The following is a 24,043-nucleotide window of genomic DNA, read 5'->3' on the forward strand; positions in this document are numbered from 1 at the left end:
GGACTCGTACTGACCTGGGCAATCACACTGCCAGGTCAGGTTTACTGTATAGTGAACATGGTGAAGAATAGAAGAAAAAAAAAAAACAAATTGTGGAACAGCACTTTTTTTTTTTTTTTTGCAATTTCAATGCACTTGGAATGAATTTTTTGTTTTTCAGTTCAATATGGGGCGGAATGAATGGTGTCAATCAAAAGATGAATGGTGTCAATCAAAAGTACAACCCGTCCTGCAAAATACAAGCCATCATATGGCTATATTGACGGAAAAATTAAAAAAAAAAAACAACTTATGGTTCTTCGAAGAAGGGGAGTAAAAAAAACAAAAAAAAATGGAAAATTGCCGGGGATAAAGGGGTTAATGCTTGTGTTGATCTGGTGACTATATGGTCACTGTATAGCGGTATATTGGTTACATGGACTAATAGTGCAGGTATACACCTAGCCTTGTCTTGTCCGTACCTGTATGTTGCCCATGACTCCGGTAGACTCCATTCTGCTGGCGACGTTCACCGTGTTCCCCCAGATGTCATAGTGCGGTTTACGAGCGCCGATGACGCCGGCCAGTACTCCCCCCTTATTGAGCCCTGCGGAAACAAAAGCGAGAACTGAGCCATACCGGTAACAAGACTTTTATGAGAAAGTTTCTCCACTTGGGGCACAATTTGTTACCACCGCGCAGGGAGGGGCGTTATTGCTCAGTGGTTACATACAATGGAGAATTAACCATATAGACGAGACTTCACCATGACACTGTCCCAGGATACATAGCTATATACACAATGCAGACACATAATCTGATTACTGCAGCCCTAAATACACGGCCGGATGATAGCGTAACCACAGGGCAGCACTTACCGATCCGCAGCATGAAGTTATTAAACGACTGATAGTTGATGTTCATTAACGTCACCTTCATTGCCAGAGCGAAGTCAGCGAGATCCGCAAGATGCTGCCAGCGTTCCTTATCCGAGATCTCCTCCTTCTATGGACACATCACATATAAGCCAGTGTAACACGGTCCTGTCACCTATAATCACTGCTACTGCATAATTATAATAGTAGCTATATTTTTGTACATAGAGGACAGTATTATAGTAGTTATATTCTTGTACATAGGGGCAGTATTATATTAGTTATATTCTTGTACATAGGGGCAGTATTATAGTAGTTATATTCTTGTACATAGGGGCAGTATTATAGTAGTTATATTCTTGTACATAGGGGGCAGTATTATAGTAGTTATATTCTTGTACATAGGGGCAGTATTATAGTAGTTATATTCTTGTACATAGGGGGCAGTATTATAGTAGTTATATTCTTGTACATAGGGGGCAGTATTATAGTAGCTATATTCTTGTACATAGAGGGCAGTATTATAGTAGTTATATTCTTGTACATAGGGGCAGTATTATAGTAGTTATATTCTTGTACATAGGGGCAGTATTATAGTAGTTATATTCTTGTACATAGGGGCAGTATTATAGTAGTTATATTCTTGTATATAGGGGCAGTATTATAGTAGTTATATTCTTGTATATAGGGGCAGTATTATAGTAGTTATATTCTTGCACATAGGGGGCAGTATTATAGTAGTTATATTCTTGTATATAGGGGCAGTATTATAGTAGTTATATTCTTGTATATAGGGGCAGTATTATAGTAGTTATATTCTTGTACATAGGGGGCAGTATTATAGTAGTTATATTCTTGTACATAGGAGCAGTATTATAGTAGTTATATTCTTGTATATAGGGGCAGTATTATAGTAGTTATATTCTTGTATATAGGGGCAGTATTATAGTAGTTATATTCTTGCACATAGGGGGCAGTATTATAGTAGTTATATTCTTGTATATAGGGGCAGTATTATAGTAGTTATATTCTTGTATATAGGGGCAGTATTATAGTAGTTATATTCTTGTACATAGGGGGCAGTATTATAGTAGTTATATTCTTGTACATAGGAGCAGTATTATAGTAGTTATATTCTTGTACATAGGGGGCAGTATTATAGTAGTTATATTCTTGTACATAGGGGGCAGTATTATAGTAGCTATATTCTTGTACATAGAGGGCAGTATTATAGTAGTTATATTCTTGTACATAGGAGCAGTATTATAGTAGTTATATTCTTGTACATAGAGGGCAGTATTATAGTAGTTATATTATTGTACATAGGAGCAGTATTATAGTAGTTATATTCTTGTACATAGGGGCAGTATTATAGTAGTTATATTCTTGTACATAGGGGGCAGTATTATAGTAGTTATATTCTTGTACATAGGAGCAGTATTATAGTAGTTATATTCTTGTACATAGGGGCAGTATTATAGTAGTTATATTCTTGTACATAGGGGGCAGTATTATAGTAGTTATATTCTTGTACATAGGGGGCAGTATTATAGTAGCTATATTCTTGTATATAGAGGGCAGTATTATAGTAGTTATATTCTTGTACATAGGAGCAGTATTATAGTAGTTATATTCTTGTACATAGAGGGCAGTATTATAGTAGTTATATTATTGTACATAGGAGCAGTATTATAGTAGTTATATTCTTGTACATAGGGGCAGTATTATAGTAGTTATATTCTTGTACATAGGGGCAGTATTATAGTAGTTATATTCTTGTATATAGGGGCAGTATTATAATAGTTATATTCTTGTATATAGGGGCAGTATTATAGTAGTTATATTCTTGTACATAGGGGGCAGTATTATAGTAGTTATATTCTTGTACATAGGAGCAGTATTATATTAGTTATATTCTGTACATGGGGGGCAGTATTATAGTAGTTATATTCTTGTACATAGGAGCAGTATTATAGTAGTTATATTCTTGTACATAGGAGCAGTATTATAATAGTTATATTCTGTACATAAGTGCAGTGTTATAGTAGTTTTATTCTTACACATATGAATATAAAATACAGTACAACCAACCTTAATAGTGTTGTTGTAGCCATTAGTGTTGGAGTCTGGAGTGACGCCGGATGCGGCCATGTAAGTGCTTCCTATGGTCTTAATCTTCGTTATACACCGAAACTGAGGTTCATCCAACAACTTTAGATAATAAAGAAAAAGAAGGCATTAGATACGGTATTGCAGCTTGTCCTTTTGTTATATGCATCATCTATCAATATCCTCTTAATACATGAATCTTATCATCAATATCACCCAAAATTGGGTTTGAGGATATTCATCAATGGCCAAATCTGTCTTAAAGATGTCTGAAGTCCAAGTCCATCATCTCAGTCTAAAAGTAACTTACAGCATCAAAGTCTGAGATGATCTCGTTGAGGAACCTGAGACACTCAATGCCTCCGTTGTTGATACTTTCTTCTGTATAAAAGTCAGAGAAGTTTGGGATAGAAGCGAACATCACTCCGATCTCATCATAAGATTGACTGTACAGTTCCTGAGGAACAGGGAAGAAATACGGATCAGCTGAATATCATAAAATTAGCGCGGTCACAAGCGTTTCTTGTACATTGACACCACTGTCTCATGTTTTACCTCATCTCTCTTTTTGGAGCCCAGAAAATGGCGAGCCACATGCTCAGGTAACATGTTGGTGACCAAAGCCTCGTTCCAGCGCCTCATGTCATAGACTTTCTCCTTCTGGTCATGTACATCAATTTTCCATAAAAAGAGGGTCCTGGCTAACTTCTCCACCTAGAAGAGAAAGCTCAGACTTAAGGTTGGCCTTACACAATTGTTGGTAGAGCCACAACATTTTGGTGGAATCTTCTGACAGTGAGGCAACCTGGACTTGTGTTCCCTTTTCCAGGAGCTCCTCAAGAGGTCATATGCAATCAAGATATTTTATAAGACTATTGCCAAAACTTTTCTGTATGGTGTGGGTGACATAAGCAGGAAGAACAATGTGTCCACCTTCACATAAAACGATTAAGACAACTTACATGCCGAGCAAAGTAATAGAAACTGAGCATCATGATGAAGATCATCACCGTCATGGAATATTTGGACGGAACCAGATACGCACTGTAGATAAAAAATAATTTTATGCCAATTTAGAGAACATAAATTTAGTCTGCAAATCACACATAATCTCTACATCACCTGTTAGTTTTGTGACAATAATATTTCAATGTGAGATTAACTCATTTCATCCGGTAGCATCACAATAATTTATATTGAGATGGTTTGAAATATTGTGATATTTAATTAAAGCTTATATTTCAACATGGATACTATTATACAATGTTCCAGTGTAGAGGATATAGGTAACATGTTTCAGAATAGAGAATATGTATCAAAAATATTTTAGTACAGAAGGTGATATATTGACGATGTTTCAGTGTGGAGGATATATTGACGATGTTTCAGTGTGGAGGATATATAGAAGATGTTTCAGTGTGGAGGATATATTGACGATGTTTCAGTGTGGAGGATATATTGACGATGTTTCAGTGTGGAGGATATATTGACGATGTTTCAGTGTGGAGGATATATATATACGATGTTTCAGTGTGGAGGATATATTGACGATGTTTCAGTGTGGAGGATATATTGACGATGTTTCAGTGTGGAGGATATATTGACGATGTTTCAGTTTGGAGGATATAGTGCCTTGCGAAAGTATTCGGCCCCTTGAATTTTTCAACCTTTTCCCACATTTCAGGCTTCAAACATAAAGATAAAAATTTAATGTTACAGTGAAGAATCAACAACAAGTGGGACACAATTGTGAAGGTAAATGATATTTAATGCTTATTTTAAACTTTTAAAAAAAAAAACAAAACTGAAAATTGGGGCGTGCAATATTATTCATCCCCTTTACTTTCAGTGCAGCAAACTCACTTCAGAAGTTTATTGAGGATCTCTGAATGATCCAATGTTGTCCTAAATGACTGATGATGATACATATAAGCCACCTGTGTGTAATCAAGTCTCCGTATAAATGCACCTGCTCTGTGATAGTCTCAGTGTTCTGTGTAAAGCGCAGATAGCATCATGAAGACCAAGGAACACAACAGGCAGGTCCATGATACTGTTGTGGAGAAGTTTAAAGCTGGATTTGGTTACAAAAAGATTTCCAAAACTTTAAACATTCCAAGAAGCACTGTGCAAGCGATCATATTGAAATGGAAGGAGTATCATACATTGCAAATCTACCAAGACCCGGACGCCCATCCAAACTTTCATCTCAAACAAGGAGAAGACTGATCAGAGATGCAGCCAAGAGGCCCATGATTGCTCTGGATGAACTGCAGAGATCTACAGCTGAGGTGGGAGAGTCTGTCCATAGAACAACAATCAGTCGTAAACTGCACAAATCTGACCTTTATGGAAGAGTGGCAAGGAGAAAGCCATTTCTCAAAGATATCCATTAAAAGTAATTTAAATGTAATGTAATTTAAAGTTTGCAACAAGCCACCTGAGAGACACCAAACATGTGGAAGAAGGTGCTCTGGTGAGATGAAATCAAAATCAAACTATTTGGGCACAATGCCAAACGATATGTTTGGCGTAAAAGCAACACAGCTCATCACCCTGAACACACCATACCCACTGTCAAACATGGTGGTGGCAGCATCATGGTTCGGGCCTGCTTTTCTTCAGCAGGGACAGGGAAGATGGTTAAAATTATTGGGAAGATGGATGGAGCCAAATACCGGACCATTCTTGAAGAAAACCTGTTGGAGTCTGCAAAAGACCTGAGACTGGGACGTAGATTTGACTTCCAACAAGACAATGATCCTAAACCTAAAGCAAAATCTACAATGGAATGGTTCACAAATAAACGTATCCAGGTGTTAGAATGGCCAAGTCACAGTCCAGACCTGAACCCAATCGAGAATCTGTGGAAAGAGCTGAAAACTGCTGTTCACAAACGATCTCCATCCAACCTCACTTAGCTCCAGCTGTTTGCAAAGGAAGAATGGGCAAGAATTTTAGTCTCTCGATGTACAAAACTGATAGACACATACCCCAAGCGTCTGCAGCTGTAATTGCAGCAAAAGGTGGCGCTACAAAGTATTAACTTACAGGGGATGAATAATATTGCACGCCCCAATTTTCAGTTTATTATTTTTAAAGAAGTTTTAAAATAAGCAATAAATTTCGTTCACCTTCACAATTGTGTCCACTTGTTGTTGATTCTTCACCAGAACATTAACATTTTATCTTTACGTTTGAAGCCTGAAATGTGGGAAAAGGTCGAAAAATTCAAGGGGTCCGAATACTTTCGCAAGGGACTGTAGATACTATTAAATAATGTTCCAGTGTAGAGGATATAGGTAACATGTTTCAGAATAGAGAATATGTATTGAAAATGTTTTAGTACATAAGGAGATATATTGACAATGTTTCAGTGTGGAGGATATATAGACGATGTTTCAGAATATAGAATACATCACAAATGTTTCAGTATGGAGGGGGAAATAAAAACCATGTTTAATGTGGAATATATATATAGATGATGTTTCAGTATGGAACATACATAACCTAAGTTCCAGCATGGAGGATATATAGATGATTTTCCTGTGTGGTATCTAAACTGGAGATCAAAATTAGAGAACAATGTCTGATCAGTTGCTTTTTTCAGAAATAATGTAATCTCCATTGATGACCATGCTCCGGTTTTGTGTAAGGGGTGCACCATGCCACTAGAACAGGATAAGGGGCGCACCATGCCACTAGAACAGGATAAGGGGCGCACCATGCCACTAGAACAGGATAAGGGGCGCACCATGCCACTAGAACAGGATAAGGGGCGCACCATGCCACTAGAACAGGATAAGGGGCGCACCATGCCACTAGAACAGGATAAGGGGCGCACCATGCCACTAGAACAGTTTGTTACAAAAGATCCAAAGTTTATAAACATAAAACCTTTATTTTGCCTAAAAAGTGATGCTGATAATTAGAGACCAGCAATGACTGTAGCACAGAGAGAGATGATCAGTAAATATTCTGCAGGTAACAACAGTCACCAATCAGTAGGACGTGCACCAGCCGTCGCTGTGAATATCTGCGGCCACAGGACATCACTAGTCTCTCACACTGCTCTGGTGGGATTTTGGCCCACTCATCTTCCAGTCTCTTCCACAGTTCTTTGACTGTTGTTGGTTTCTTTGCCATAACTTTGTCACCAAGGATTTTCTAGAGGTTTTCTAGTGGGTTTAGATCAGGACTCTGGGTTGTGGCCATTTCATTGTTTCCAGAAACGGCTTTCCCAGTTTTGCTGTGTGACAGGGGGCATTGTCCTGCACGAAAATTGCTGCTGATTGAGTGATGAATGCAAGTAAGGAGCCACGTGTTGTGAAGAAGGTTCTGATCCACACTTGCATTCACTCTGCCATGTAGCTGTATGAGAGGTCCAACTCCTGCTGCAGAAAACATTCCCCAAACCATGACCCTTCCTCCACCACCTTTCACTGACTTCTTAACACACTTTGGGTTCAGTCTGTCGACGAAGGAAAGACTTTAAGGTATATGTGTACCGAGTTTGAGGAACTGTTCAAAGCAAGAGTGAAGAACAGCATTTTTGTTGGTCTGAATATTCTTAAACGCATGAAGGACAAGGTGTTTGAAACAAAAATGAAAGCTGTTGAGAAAAGAGCTTGGGATTCTATTAAAGAAGTCATGTAGAAATTTTTAGGTAACAATAAAGATCAAAAATTTAGGTCCAATATGGAGAACATGCTGAAACATTTCAAAGCCTCGGGTTGTCTGAATAATTTGAAGGTCCATTTTTTTACATTCCCAATTGGGAAATTTTGGTGCTGTTAGCAAAGAGCAAGGAGAAAGATTTCATCGAGATATCAAAGAGATGGAACTACGATACCAAGACAGATAGAACGGGCACATGATGGGGGACGACTGCAGGAGGCTTCACAGAGAAGATCCACAGCCTTCTACAGTGGGGAAAATAAGTATTTGATACACTGGCAATTTTGCAAGTTTTCCCTCCTACAAAGAATGGGAAGTTCTGTAATTTTTATCATAGGTAAACTTCAACTATGACATAATAAAAAAGATTCAGAAAATCACATAGTAGGATTTTTAAAAAATTTATTTGCATTTTATTGCATGAAATAAGTATTTGATCATCGACCAAGCAGCAAGAATTCTGCTCTCACAGACCTTTAACAAGCTCCTTCTCTGAACTCATTACCTGTAGTAATTGCACTTATTTGACCTCGTTACCTGTATAAAAGACACCTGTCCACACACTCAATCACACTCCGACCTCTCCACCAAGTCCAAGACCAAAGAGCTGTCTGAGGACACCATGGACAAAATTGTAGACTTGAACGAGGCTGGGATGGGCTATAGGACATTAGGCAAGCAGCTTGGTGAGAAGGCAACAACTGCTGGAGCAATTATTGGAGAATGGAAGAAACACAAGATGACTGGCAATCTTACTCGGTCTGCAGCTCCATGCAAGATCTCGCTTCATGGTATAAGGATGATTCTTACAAAGGTCAGGAATCAGCCCAGAACTACATGGGAGGATCTGGTCAATGACCTGAGGAGAGCTGGGACCACAGTCTCAAGGATTACTGTTAGCAATACACTATACTGTCATGGATTAAAATCCTGCAGGGCACGCAAGATTCCCCTGCTCACTCCATCACATGTCCAGGCCCATTTGAAGTTCACCATTGGCTATCTGGATCATTAAGAGGAGGCGTGGGAGAAGATCATGTAGTCAGATAAGGCCAAACATGGCAAAATCCATTTGCCATGTTTGGAGGAAGAAGGATGAGTACATCCCCAAGAACACTGTCCCAACCATGAAGCATAGGGATGGAAACATCATACTTTGGGGGTGCTTTTCTGCAAAGGGGACAGGACAACTTCATCGTATTGAAGGGAAGATAGATGGGGTCATGTATAACAAGATTTTGGCCAACAACCTCCTTTCTTCAGTAACAACAGTGAAGATGGGTCGTGGCTGGGTTTTCCAGCATGAGACTGACACAAAACACACAGCCAGGGCAACTAAGGAGCGGCTCTGTAAGAAGCATTTCCAGGTCCTGGGGTGGCCTAGCCAAGCTCCAGACCTGAACCCAATAGAAAATCTTCGGAGGGAGCTGAAACTCAATGCTGCCCAGTGACAGCCCCGACACCCGAAAGACCTGGAGAAGATCTGTATAGAGGTGTGACCTGAGAGATCTGGGGAAGATCTGTATGGAGGAGTGACCTGAAAGATCTGGAGAAGATCTGTATGGAGGAGTGACCTGAAAAATCTGGAGAAGATCTGTATGGTGGAGTGACCTGAAAGATCTGGAGAAAATCTGTATGGAGGAGTAACCTGAAAGATCTTGAGAAGATCTGTATGGAGGAGTGAACTAGAAGATCTGGAGAAGATCTGTATGGAGAAGTGACCGGAAAGATCTGGAGAAGATCTGTATGGAGGAGTAACCTGAAAGACCTGTAGAAGATCTGTATGGAGGAGTGACCTGAAAGACCTGGAGAAGATCTGTATGGAAGAGTGACCTGAAAGAACTGGAGAAGATCTGTATGGAGGAGTGACCTGAAAGATCTGGAGAAGATCTGTATGGAGGAGTGACCTGAAAGACCTGGAGAAGATCTGTATGGAGGAGTGACCTGAAAGACCTGGAGAAGATCTGTATGGAAGCGTGACCTGGAAGATCTGGAGAAAATCTGTATGGAGGAATGACCTGAAAGATCTGAAGAAGATCTGTATGGAGGAGTGACCTGAAAGATCTGGAGAAGATCTGTATGGAGGAGTGACCTGAGAGATCTGGAGAAGATCTGTATGGGGGAGTGACCTGAAAGATCTGGAGAAGATCTGTATAGAAGAGTGACCTGAAAGATCTGAAGAAGATCTGTATGGAGGAGTGACCTAAAAGATCTGGAGAAAATCTGTATGGAGGAGTGAACTAGAAGATCTGGAGAAGATCTGTATGGAGGAGTGACCTGAAAGATCTGGAGAAGATCTGTATGGAGGAGTGACCTGAAAGACCTGGAGAAGATCTGTATGGAGTAGTGACCTGAAAGAACTGGAGAAGATCTGTATGGAGGAGTGACCTGAAAGATCTGGAGAAGATCTGTATGGAGGAGTGACCTAAAAGATCTGGAGAAGATCTGTATGAAGGAGTTGCCAAAATCCCTGCTGCAGTTTGTGCAAACCTGGTCAAGATCTACAGGAAATGTTCGACCTCTGTAACTGCAAACAAAGGTTTCTACCAAATATTAAGTTCTGCTTTTCTATTGTATCAAATACTTATTTCATGCAGTAAAATGTAAATTATTTATGTATAAATCCTACAATCCAATTTTCTGGATTGTTTTTTATTCTGTCACAATTGAAGTTACCTATGATAAAAATTACAGATTTCTCCATCTTTTGTAGGTGGGAAAACTTCTAAAATCGGCAGAGGATCAAATACTTATTTTCCCCACTGTGCAAGAGAAAAGAGACTATATAAATGATGTTTAAATATAGATGATATATAGGTAGTGTTCCAGTGTGGAGGATACACAGACGTTGTTTCTGTAGGAACAGTATATACGCAATGTCAGTGTGTACACTGTATACACCAATATTTTGCATTGTTTCTTTTCATCTATCCATGAGTCCAGAATACAATTGACGGTTCTATCCAGGGGTGGGGATGTACCGTTGGTGCAACCGGTGCAGCCGCACAGGGGTCCAAGAGGTTGGGGGCCCATATTTACCTCCAAAGCAGGTGGAATTGTGCATTATGAGGATTTAGGGACCCATATATTGTTCGTGCACTGGGGCCATCTGCTGCCCATGCCCGCTCCTGGTTGTATCCTACCTGCTAACCACTGAGTATCTGTGTGTCAATCTCCGCCAACTGGTATGGCAAATGGTCAATTATTAGGTGGCCTAAATTTTCTATATCTTGATTGTTCTTTATTTTCAAGGTGAATGGGGGAACAGATTTGCAGGTAGATGTTACAAATTTATGGTGTTTGTCAATAACGTTTATAGGGCAGATCAAAGTGCGCATGCACAGGAGATGGGAAAGGTCAAAGACCGCCCGCGCATGCGCACTACAATACTTTGTAGGGCAGATCAAAGTGCGCATGCACAGCAGATGGGAATGGTCAAAGACCGCCCGCGAATGCACATTACAATACTTTATAGGGTAGATCAAAGTGCGCATGCGCAGGAGCGCAACGGAGGACACTGCGTGGATGATGTAGGACGTATCATCCACATGAAGCAAGAAGGATGGTGATCGCAAGGATAGAGGAAGCGCCAGACCCGAGACCAGCGGACCGGACTGGACTGGACCGCCTCATAGGTGAGGAGATCGAAGGTTCCCTTCAATGGGCTGTGTCTTCCTTTCTCGAACCCTACATAATTTAATGAAGTCACACTCACACGTAGCTGTTAAAACGCTTCCTGTCGTAGTCATCAAATATCGGCCTCCAGGCGTAAATATTCACAACTCCGACAGCAATAGTGATCATCAGCATGAGGGTGAGCTTCACCATGTGGCTGACCTGAACCAACATGATGGTGGCGATCAGAGCTAAGACGGCAATGTAGCTGTAATATTTGGGGTTATCCACGCAGCCCCAATATTCGGAGGTCTGATCGGTGCTGTTGTAAGATGTGGAGTAGTACTGCAAACAGCTGAGCTGTGGAGAAAACACAAAGATACAATGTAATTTCACACGCAAAGATGTGGAACCGCTATGGGGCCGCTCTCGGGCCCCAGCGGGCATCAATGAGGACCCTTTACCAGACCCAACAAGCAAGGACATGGAGAATGAATCTTATCGAAAGTAGACAAGTGCCAAGTCCGGCACCAAAAGGAGGATCCCATGTAACTCTTTGGAGGGCATGAAAAATGTTGGTCTTCTGCAGAAAATCTGCTCTCTCTTACCATATCTACAATATCCGCCATTGTTAAAATAAAGATGGCCGACATCGCCCAAGTATTTCTCGCCCATCTAGTTCGGTCAATCCAAGTGGAAAAGGCAACCAACTTTTTGGGAAAAACCTATAAAATAAAGAAATAAAAGATAAAGGTCCTACAGCCAATTCTTCCACTTCATCTCCCCCCATACAGTCTGATCATCGCACACTATTAGAGTCGGGATTTTCCTCACATTCCAGCTTTACAATTTCTTACCCTGGGGAATATGGCTGCCAGCGAACAGATGGTCAAAACCAAGAGGAGGATTTCCCCAATCACAAACGTCACGTAGTTGGCGATCAATCTGAGAAGACAAGAAGAGGAGTATAGCGGATGATGAGGAGGAGGGATCGTCTGTAGGGTGAACCATGAGAGGAGTCCGGACATCACACATCACCCTGTCTCCTGCAGTGTGAGGGTCCCCCATATTATAATAGGCAATGTGGTGTGGCACTGTTATGGAGGTACTAAGGTTTTGTCACGGTGGCATCGTGTCTGCCACTATCATTTCAGAGTGATCTTTATTATGAGGACATAATGGATGTCACTGTAGTGGGGGCACTAAGGGTGTTATTATTAATGGGGCACTATGGATGTATTTGTAGTAGGGGCACTGTGGATGTCACTATTATAGGAGCACTAAGGATGTTATTATTGATGGAACACTATGGTTGTCTCTGTAGTGGGGGCACTGTGGATGTCACTGTTATGGGGGCAATAAGGATGTTATTATTAATGGGGCACTATGGATGTCTCTGTAGTGGGGGCACTAAGGATGTTGTTAATAGAGCACTATGGATGTATTTGTAGTGGGGGCACTGTGAATGTCACTGTTATGGGGGCACTAAGGATGTTATTAATAGGGTACTATGGATGTCTCAATAGTGGGGGCACTTTGGAAGTCACTGTTATGGGGGCACTAAGGATGTTATTATTAAGGGGGCACTATGAATGTCTCTGTAGTGGGGGCACTTTGGATGTCACTTATGGGGCACTAAGGATGTTATTAATGGGGCACCATGGATGTCTCAATAGTGCGTGCACTTTGGATGTTAAGGGTGCTTTACACGCTGTGACATCGCTAGCGATCATGTTAGCGATATAACACGCCAGATCGCACATACGATTTGCCGAGATCGCACATGTGACCGGCGCTATAAAAATCCCCAATGTGCGATCTCGGCAAATCTTATCTGCGATCTGGCGTGTCACATCGCTAACGAGATTACTAGGGATGTCGCAGCGTGTAAAGCACCCTTTACTTTTATGGGGCACTAAGGATGTTATTATTAATAGGGCACAATGGATTTCTTTGTAGTGGGGCACTAAAGAGGACACCGTTATGGGGCACTAAGGATGTTATTAATAGGGCACTCTGGATGTCTCTATAGTGGGTGCACAATGACTATCACTATTATTATAGGTTCACTGTGGATATCACTGTTATTAGGGGGCATTGTGGATTTCATTGTTACGGGACCACTGTGGATATCACTGTTCTTATGGGGGCTTTGTGTATTTCACTGTTATGGATGGACAATGACTATCACTGTTATGAGGACATTGTGGATGCTACTATTATGGGGGCACTGTGGCTGGGGAACACTGTTATAGGTGTACAATGACTGTCACTGTTAAATGGGCAATGTGGATGCCACTGTTATGGGGGCACTATGACTGTAAGTGTTATAGGTGTACAATGACTATCACTGGATGCAGCATGTCCTCCCCTGCGGGGCAGGAGTGCTCTCCGCAGGAGTCCGCAGCGGTCCGTGCCCACCATCAGGGTTCGTGCCGCTGTGGTCCCTCTCTCTGCTCTCCCACTGATCGTTGGCACGCAGCCTTATGCAAACTGTGATATCTAGCAGGTAGGTGAGAATATTACTCTATGAGCCAATGCTGCCTTCCCTCAGCAGAGGGCAACAGTGAGCATAGGATGAAGCTCCTCCCAGTGTAGGGACATTGTCCATCATGGTGACAACATAAGAAGGGCTAGAAAAGCCATTTGTTAATAATATCTGCATCATGTAACTTAAGAACAAATACTACATCACGAATGTTAATATGAACTGTGGCTGGACATGCCCTTTAAGAAGTCAATCATTCACAATGGTGCATGGACTCACATGGGGTCTATCAGCATCTGGACCACAGCCGTGAAGAGGAGGACCACACAAGAGCAGCTGAATGCCGCGCCGCTCTGCTTCTCTTTCTCCACTGAGAAGCGCGTTTCCATCTCCGGGTTAATGAACCTCATGGACAGGCGGTAGGTGTACTTCCCTTTCAGGCTAAAAAGAAAGAAAAAAGGCCAAGTTTTTTGATTTGTCAATGACAGCTGCTTCACCGATGCCTCCACTCTGTGCCAGTCATTGCACAGGTTACCCATCCACTACAGAGTACATTAAAAACGTATCAAATTACCAAAAAAAAAATTAATGCCAGCACATCTTTGAATTAAAATGTGGAAAAGTCGTCTTCTTTATTAGGACATAAGTTAAAAGACATCATAAGTCTTTTAACTTATGTCCTAATAAAGAAGACGACTTTTTCACATTTTAATTCAAAGATGTGCTGGCATTCATTTTTTTTTTTTGGTCATTTGATACGTTTTTAATGTACTCTGTAGTGGATGGGTAACCAGTGCAATGACTGGCACAGAGTGGAGGCATCGGTGAAGCGGCTGGAAAGAAATACAAACCTGGCTGCTGAAATTCAAGATGGATTGGCGGGGTTGGGGGTTAATAAGAGGGAGACTGAGTAGTACAGAGTTGTAGTAGTCCAGACGAGAATGAATAAGAGAGTATTTGCAGTTTCGAAGGTGAGAAAAGATATGTTAAGCAATTATTACTCTGCCCCGGCGGAGCGACTATTGGTCTAGTTTGTGTTTGTGTGATCTGTAGGGGTATACAGAGAAGAAGTAGGGCCAAAAGTTTCCTAAAAAAACATTTACAGTGTCAAGTCAGTACTACATAAGCCCTGAACATTTATTCTATGTATGTTAAGCACTTATTTCTCCGCCCCTGCGGAGCGACTAAAAATCTGCTTTATGTTCATGTCATCGGTAGGGGTGTACAAAGAAGAAGGAGGGACAAAAGTCTTCCAAAAAAAGCCTTTACAGTGTCAGGTCAGCACTACATAAGCTCTGCACATTTATTCTATGTATGTTAAGCGTTTATTTCCCCGCCCCTGAGGAGCAATTAATAGTTTGCTTTGTAGTTGTGTCATCAGTAGGAGTGCACAAAGAAGGAGGGCCGAAAGTCTATCAAAAAACCTTTAGTGTCAGGGCAGTACTACATAAGCACAGCAAGTTTATTATACATATGGTAAGCACTTTATTCTCCACCCCTGAGGAGTGACTAATGGTCTACTTTGCGTTTGTGTCATTAGTAGGGGTGTACAGAGAAGAAGGAGGGCCAAATTTCTCCAAAAAAACATTTACAGTATCAAGTCAGTACTACATAAGCCCAACACAGTTATTATATGTATATTAAGAGTTTATTTCCCCGCCCCTGCGGAGCGACTAATGGTTTACTTTGTGTTTATGTCATCAGAAGGGGTATACAGAGAAGAAGGAGGGCCAAAAGCCCACCAAAAAAAACATTACAGTGTCAGGTCAGTACTACATAAGCCTAACACAGTTATTATATGTATATTAAGTGTTTATTTCCCCGCCCCTGCGGAGCGACTAATAATTTACTTTGTGTTTGTGTCATCAGAAGGGGTAGACAGAGAAGAAGGAGGGCCAAAAGCCCACCAAAAAAAACCATTACAGTGTCAAGTCAGTACTACATAAGCCCAACACCGTTATTATATGTATATTAAGCGTTTATCTCCCCGCCCCTGCGGAGCGACTAATGGTTTACTTTGTGTTTATGTCATCAGAAGGGGTAGACAGAGAAGAAGGAGGGCCAAAAGCCCACCAAAAAAAACATTACAGTGTCAGGTCAGTACTACATAAGCCCAACATCTTTATTATATGTATATTAAGCGTTTATTTCCTCACCCCTGCGGAGCGACTAATGGTTTACTTTGTGTTTGTGTCATCAGAAAGGGTATACAGAGAAGAAGGAGGGCCAAAAGCCCACCAAAAAAAACTTTTCCGCGTCAGGCCAGTCCTACATAAGCTCAGCATGTTTATTATATGTATATTAGGCACTTATATCTCCGCCCCTGCGGAGCAACTAATGGTCTACTTTGCGTTTGTGTCATTAATAGGGCTGCACAAAGACGAAGGAGGGTCAGAAAGCAAAGATAACTATTTGTCCAGGTCACATCCCTTTGTTTTTGCACAGGTTATTATAAAAGGGGATGGGACCAACAATATTAGTCACCAGGTTTGCTGCAAATCTTCATTTTGTGTTGTGGAAGTGCATCTGAGGGTCAGTTAGTTCAAGGATTAATAAGGTGTTGCCCAAGGTAGATCACCCCCATTAATATAAATAGCCAGCCCCCTTTTTGGAGTAAGGGTCTGCGCGGCAGGGGAATGGCTGAACTCGCAGTGGTGACTCACACTTGCACAGTCTCTCTCTCCAGCAAGGCTTCATTCAGCAGTTTGTTCAGCTCCTGCTCATTCTGCTGAGCGTCAATGACTCTCTCGGCCAAGTCTCTCAAGCGGAGGCGTCTGCGTGGGTTGGGGAAAGATGGGTTCACCACCTGTGATGAGAAGGGGAGCAAATAAGGAATTAATGTGATGCTGAGCAGCATTGCTGCATCATCCCTCACCCCCCGACGCTACACATATCCCAAATGCTGCATTCGATGACATACACTGTGTGCAGAATTATTAGGCAAATGAGTATTGTGATCACATGATAATTTTTATACATGTTGTCCTACACCAAGCTGTATAGGCTGAGAGCCAACCACCAATGAAGTAACTCAGGTGATGTGCATCTCTGTAATGAGGAGGGGTGCGGTGTAATGACCTCAACACCCTATATAAGGGGTGCTTAATTATTAGGCAGCTTCCTGTGGGTCAGAAGAGAGATTTGACGGGCTCTGAAAAGTCCAAAATTGTGAGCTGTCTTGCAGAGGGATGCAGCTGTCTTGAAATTGCCAAACATTTGAAGTTTGATCACCGAACAATCAAGCGTTTCATGGCAAATAACCAACAGGGTCGCATGCAGCGTGCTGGGCAAAAAAGGCGCAAAATAACTGCCCATGAATTGAGGAAAATCAAGCGTGAAGCTGCCAAGATGCCATTTGCCACCAGTTTGGCCATATTTCAGAGCTGCAATGTTACTGGAGTATCCAAAAGCAGAAGGTGTGCCATACTCAGGGACATGGCCAAGGTAAGGAAGACTGAAAAACCACCGCCTCTGAACAAGAAACATAAGATAAAACGTCAAGACTGGGCCAAGAAATATCTGAAGACTGATTTTTCAAAGGTTTTATGGACTGATGAAATGAGAGTGACTCTTGATGGGCAGATGGATGGGCCAGAGGCTGGATCAGTAAAGGGCAGAGAGCTCCACTCCGACTCAGACGCCAGCAAGGTGGAGGTGGGCACTGGTATGGGCTGGTATCATCAAAGATCAACTTGTGGGGCCTTTTTGGGTTGAGGATGGAGTGAAGCTCAACTCCCAGACCTACTGCCAGTTTCTGGAAGACAACTTCTTCAAGCAGTGGTACAGGAAGAAGTCGGTATCGTTGAAGAAAAACATGATTTTCATGCAGGACAATGCTCCATCACATGCATCCAACTACTCCACAGCGTGGCTGGCCAGTAAAGGTCTAAAAGATGAAAAAATAATGACATGGCCCCCTTGTTCACCTGATCTGAACCCCATAGAGAACCTGTGGTCCCTCATAAAATGTAAGATCTACAGGGAGGGAAAACAGTCCACCTCTGGGAGCAGTGTCTGGAGGCTGTGGTGGCTGCTGCGTGCAATGTTGATTGTAAACAGATCAAGCAATGACAGAATCTATGGATGGTCGGCTGCTGAGCGTCATCAGAAAGAAAGGGGGCTATATTGGCCACTCATTTTTTGGGTTTTGTTTTTGCATGTCAGAAATGTTTATTTCTACATTTTGTGCAGTTATATTGGTTTACCTGGTGAAAATAAACAAGTGAGGTGGGAATAGATTTGGTTTTTATTAAGTTGCCTAATAATTCTGCACAGTAATAGTTACCTGCAAAACAGAATCCTCCTAAGATAGCCAAATCTAAAAAACCCCACTCCAACTTTCAAAAATATTAAGCTTTGATATGTAGGAGTCTTTTAAGTTGATTGAGAACATATATATATAAAACAGCTTAGATTTTTTTTGCAGATTGCAGTTGTAAGAGGATCCTGCAGAGGGCGCCGCAGCAGAAGGGACTGCTCCATGTGTCACACATAACAGGCAACAACGGGAAATGTGACTTGATTGCCTGGGATCTGACACCGTCAGCCATATTACTGAGCACGAATCACACTGGGTACTGTTATTTATATCACTGATGAGCCAGGATTTTCTGCAAATTTGCAGAATATGTGCGGATCCTAAAATTGCAGGATCATTGAAAATTCAGGGTTTGTTTCTGCTCCTAATTAGAAGACACAGGAAGTGATCGAGAGGGTTCGAGATTTTCCTAATGTATTCTCAGGGCTGTCAACCTGGGAAAGGCATTCACACAGTGATACTGGAGCAGCGGGTCACAGCAGCACTGGAGCAGCGGGACACGGCAGCACTGGAGCAGCGGGACACGGCAGCACTGGAGCAGCGGGACACGGCAGCACTGGAGCAGCGGGACACGGCAGCACTGGAGCAGCGGGACACGGCAGCACTGGAGCAGCGGGACACGGCAGCACTGGAGCAGCGGGACACGGCAGCACTGGAGCAGCGGGACACAGCAGCACTGGAGCAGCGGGTCACAGCAGCACTGGAGCAGCGGGTCACAGCAGCAGTGGAGCAGCGGGTCAGAGCAGCAGTGGAGCAGCAGGTCACAGCAGCACTAGAGCAGCGGGTCACAACAGCACTGAAGCAGCGCGTCACAGCAGCACTGAAGCAGCAGGTCACAGCAGCACTGAAGCAGCAGGTCACAGCAGCATTAGAGCAGCAGATCACAGCAGCAGTGGAGCAGCAGATCACAGCAGCAGTGGAGCAGGAGATCACAGCAGCAGTGGAGCAGCAGGTCACAACAGCAGTGGAGTAGCGGGTCACAGCAGTACTACAGCAGCATGTCACAGCAACAGTGGAGCAGTGGGTCACAGATGTAGTGGAGCAGCAGGTCACAGCAGCACTACGAGGGGCTGCTGATAAGTCTTTGGCTTTGTGATCTTTTTTGTTTCTGTGGTAACGAATGTAACATCACATGAAAGCCTTATGTGTCTTATATTTTCAAAATATGTTTGTCGCTTATGGCAACAGTGTTCTACGCACACGGGAAAACAAAATGGCGGAGTCTAATGCGATATTCACAGCAACTGAGAGCAGAGGAGTGATAAAATTCTTGTTTCTGCAAGGAAAGTCTGTGAAGGATATTCATGGTGATATGTCGCAGACATTGGGGGATCAATGCCCTTCCACAGTTAGGAAATAGGTTGCCAAATATAAAACGGGCCACTTCAGCACCAATGATGAGGAATGTCCTGGACGTCCGAGAGTGGTTGTTGTTCCGGAGATCGTCGATGCTGTCCACAACCTCATACTGGAGAATCCAAGAATTTCAGCTAAAGCAATAGTAGACATCATGGGGATTTCCCGTGAACGTGTTTGTGTCATTATCCATGAATATTTGGACATGAGGGAGCCATCTGCAAAGTGGGTCCCCAAATGTCTGACAACCGATCAGAGAAGCTGCGAGTGACAACTTCCCGGTCCATTTGTCAGCATTTCCGGACTGATAAGAACGTCCTAGAGCGACTGGTCACTATGGATGAGACCTGGATTTATTTGTATGACCCTGAAAACAAGGAGCAGTCAAAAGAGTGGAGGCACAGTGGTTCTCCTCATCCAAAGAAGTTCAGGGGGCAAAAATCAGCCACTAAGGTGATGGCGTCTGTGTTCTGGGATAAAGAGGGTGCTGCTAGTGGACTACCTTTCAAAGGGTTCCACCATCAATGCAAGCTATTACATTGAACTTCTGGACCAATTGAAGGCAGCTCTGAAGGTCAAAAGGCACGGCAAGACAACACCTCCGCTCACACTGCACAAGCGACCACAGCAAAACTGGCAGAGCTGGGCTTCCAGCTGGTGACCACCCACCTTATTCACCAGATCTACCTCCCTCCAACTATCATCTGTTTCCACACCTGAAGAAACACCTCAAGGTACCAAATTTCACACTATTTCTGATGCTATGGCTGCTACGGATGCCTGGTTTGAGGCACAACCGAAATCCTTCTTTTTGCTAGGCTTACAGAACGTGGAATACCGATATAAGAAGTGTGTTGTTATCAGTGGAATAAATGGAAAGTTTCATCATCCTATCTCGTTTCTTTCTGGGTAAAGCCAAAGACTTATCAGCAGCCCCTTGTAGAGCAGCAGTGGAGCAGCAGGTCACAACAGACCCTTATTTTAATATACACGTGCCAGATTAGGCCCCTATATATCAATATCAGACCTCAAACTACACCCCTAAATTAGTTTCAGACAATTGAAATGTAGTCATATCCTCTAAATAATATCAGCACCCCTGAATAAATAGAGCTATAAACTAATTTAAGACCCCAAGTCAGGCCCCTCCACATGTATTCAGACCCCAGACTAGACCATTACATTCATTTCAGACTCTCGACCAGACCCGTGAGACGTACTTAAACCCTAAGGGCCGGCTCCCTAAATATATACAGAGCTGCTAACTGAATATAAGATCCAAAAATCCAGGCCCCTCTAAATGTAATCAAACCCTAATGTTCTTAATATATTCACAATCTCTAAATGATCAGACATTTAACTAAATATATTCTGACCCCAGACCTAACTTAATAATAATAATAATAATAATAATAAATATTATTATTAATATTATTATCAATATTATTATTATTTATTCTTAATATTATTTATTAATTAATAATTACTTTAGTTATTTAATTAATAATTAAACATCATTAATTATTAAGAATAAACCACAAAATTAATTTTAAAAAAGTTGTCCACTTACCAAAACCGATTTTTTTTTTTTCTGATAAATCTTGCTAATATGTGCCCCTCAACACATCTATTATGTGTTTTCAGCAAAATTAGCTTTTATTGTGCACTAGCAGCACACGGTCATTGCTGGCTCCAGCTCTGATGGGGTTAATCTCTCCTCTGACTTCCTGTGTTCAGTTCCTACAAGTCCCAGAATTCTTTGTGGCTCTAGGGCGGTGTCTGGCTTATCTAACACACCCACTGTGTCTAATACACCCACTCTGCTCCCACCCAAACCCTCCTCCCTGCCTCTTCCCTGTGGATGCACTGAGATCAATCATACAGACAGCAGCAGCTCTACACAGCCAGGGGAAGAAAGTGTGTGTGTGTGTATATACAGTGTGTGTGTATATACAGTGTGTGTGCGTATATACAGTGTGTGTATATACAGTGTGTGTGTATATACAGTGTATGTGTGTATATACAGTGTGTGTGTATATACAGTGTGTGTGTGTATATACAGTGTGTGTGCGTATATACAGTGTATGTGTATATATACAGTGTGTATGTGTGTATGTCATACTCACCTGTCTGCAGGGTCCCGGTGCCATGCCTGCTTCCAGCCCCTGTCCCGGTCCCGTCGCTCTGGCTGTGTGCAGTCTCCCCGGGGCACGTACGAAGCTTGCAGGACCTGGCGGTGGATCACCTGATTCAGTCACCTGACGCATCAGCTGATCGATTCTCGTGGTGTCGCCAGCTTCTTCGCGCCCGGCTATCAGCTGATCCTGCCGTCAGGGGACTTCATCAGCTGATTACCGGCAGCTCCTTGCAGTGATGGGACAGGATCAGACTCTCATCCGATTGCTGCAGGAGCTGCCGGTAATCAGCACAGACGTGAGTATTTATTTATTTATTTATTTTTTTGCATTGATGCTTCAGCTGATTGTATAATCGGCTTTTATACAATCAGCTGATGTGTCATGTGATTCACGTAGTTTAACCTGACACATCATCTGATCGCTTTGCCTTCCAGCAAACCGATCAGATGATATTGGATCCTGTTTGGACGGCGCGGGACCCTAACCCAGGATTACTGCGGAGGGGGGTTTATTTCAATAAAGATGGAGTCACTAATTGTGTTGTGTTTTATTTCTAATAAAAATATTTTTCTGTGTGTTGTTTTTTTTTTTATCATTACTAGAAATTCATGGTGGCCATGTCTAATATTGGCGTGACACCATGAATTTCGGGCTTAGGGCCAGCTGATAATATACAGCTAGCCCTAACTCCATTATTACCTAGCTAGCCACCCGGCATCAGGGCAGCTGGAAGAGTTGGATACAGCTCCAGAAGATGGCGCTTCTATGAAAGCGCCATTTTCTGGGGTGGCTGCGGACTGCAATTCGCAGTGGGGGTGCCCAGAAAGCTTGGGCACTCTTCACTGTGGATTCCAATCCCCAGCTGCCTAGTTGTACCCGGCTGGACACTAAAATTAGGCGAAGCTCACGTCATTTTTTTTTAAATTATTTCATGAAATTCATGAAATAATTAAAAAAAAAGGGCTTCTCTATATTTTTGGTTCCCAGCCGGGTACAAATAGGCAGCTGGGGGTTGGGGGCAGCCCGTACCTGCCTGCTGTACCCGGCTAGCATACAAAAATATGGCGAAGCCCATGTCATTTTTTTTTTCTTTTTGGGTAAAAAACTGCATACAGTCCTGGATGCAGGATGCTGAGCCTTGTAGTTCTGCAGCTGCTGTCTGCTCTCCTGCATACACTAGTGAATAGAGGATGCTGAGCCTTGTAGTTCTGAAGCTGCTGTCTGCTCTCCTGCATACAATGAACATTTTGAATAAGGAAATGACATCAGAACTTTTTTTTTTTTTCATCAACAATCTTTAATGGCATTGTGCACTGATTAAAAACGCAGTGAGCAAAAACGCAGCAAAAAAGGCACCAAATCGCGGCAAAAACGTGACATGCAGCACCGCAGGTGACAGAGCAGAGCAAGTTGGTGACATGCTCTGCTCTGACACATAGTGTGCTGCATGTCACTGTATCCACTCTGGGACTTGTTGTGCAGGTGACCGGATGATACATGTCACTAACTGCCCCACTCTGTGATTTCTGCTGCATAGTACCAACTGTATACACTCTCACCTGCACAACAAGTCCCATAGTGGAGACAGTTAGTGACATGTAGCATCCGGTCACCTGCACAACAAGTGCCAGAGTAGAGAAAGATAGTGACATGCAGCACACTATGTGTCAGAGCAGAGCATGTCACTGTCTCCACTCCGCTGACCTCACAGCCCGTACACGCTGCGATGGATGCAGGGGGACACAGAACAAGTAATCGGCCGACACTGGAGTCATCTGATTACTTGGGATGAATTGAGCAGTAAAATGCTCTGGTGCTCGATGGGCGAAGCCCATGCCGATTTTTTTTTAAAAAAAATTCATTAAAAATAAAAAAACAAAAAAAATCACATTGTTTGTGGGCTCCCGCTGCATTTTCTATTGCTAAGGGTAACCAAAGCAGCTACTGGCTGCTAACCCCCGCTGCTTGGTGTTACTTTCACTGGCAATAGAAATGCAGGGAAGCATTTTTTTTTTTATAAAGGTTTTTCCCTGAAAACGTTTTTAAGAAAATGACGTGGGCTTCGCCATATTTTTGTATGCTAGCCAGGTACAGCAGGCAGCTACGGGCTGCCCCCAACCCCCAGCTGCCTAGTTGTACCCGGCTGGGAACCAAAAATATACAGAAGCCCTTTTTTTTTAATTATTTCATGAATTTCATGAAATAATTTAAAAAAAAAATGACGTGAGCTTCGCCTACTTTTAGTGTCCAGCCGGGTACAACTAGGCAGCTGGGGATTGGAATCCACAGTGAAGGGTGCCCAAGCTTTCTGGGCACCCCCACTGCGAATTGCAGTCCGCAGCCACCCCAGAAAATGGCGCTTTCATAGAAGCGCCATCTTCAGGCGCTGTATCCAACTCTTCCAGTGGCCCTGGTGGCAGGTGGCACGCTGGGTAATAAGGGGTTAATACCAGCTATGTTTTACCAGCTGGTATAAAGCCCGAGATTC

General features: G+C 42.6%; 1 protein-coding gene across 1 annotated transcript in view; it reads right to left on the bottom strand.

Moving 5' to 3' along the window:
• Nucleotides 1-24,043, bottom strand: part of LOC142297046 (adenylate cyclase type 3-like) — a 176,166-nt gene that overhangs the window by 7,314 nt on the left and 144,809 nt on the right. The window contains exons 9-19 of the mRNA XM_075341279.1: nt 16,407-16,549; nt 14,023-14,184; nt 12,113-12,200; nt 11,864-11,980; nt 11,356-11,615; nt 3,926-4,007; nt 3,519-3,677; nt 3,274-3,420; nt 2,946-3,065; nt 858-984; nt 462-586 (exon numbers count right to left, since the gene is read on the bottom strand). Coding sequence (XP_075197394.1) covers nt 462-586; nt 858-984; nt 2,946-3,065; nt 3,274-3,420; nt 3,519-3,677; nt 3,926-4,007; nt 11,356-11,615; nt 11,864-11,980; nt 12,113-12,200; nt 14,023-14,184; nt 16,407-16,549 — 1,530 coding nt within the window. The remainder of the gene's footprint in view (nt 1-461; nt 587-857; nt 985-2,945; nt 3,066-3,273; nt 3,421-3,518; nt 3,678-3,925; nt 4,008-11,355; nt 11,616-11,863; nt 11,981-12,112; nt 12,201-14,022; nt 14,185-16,406; nt 16,550-24,043) is intronic.

The sequence above is a fragment of the Anomaloglossus baeobatrachus genome, chromosome 3 (assembly GCF_048569485.1).
Source record: "Anomaloglossus baeobatrachus isolate aAnoBae1 chromosome 3, aAnoBae1.hap1, whole genome shotgun sequence".
Taxonomy (NCBI): Eukaryota; Metazoa; Chordata; class Amphibia; order Anura; family Aromobatidae; genus Anomaloglossus; species Anomaloglossus baeobatrachus.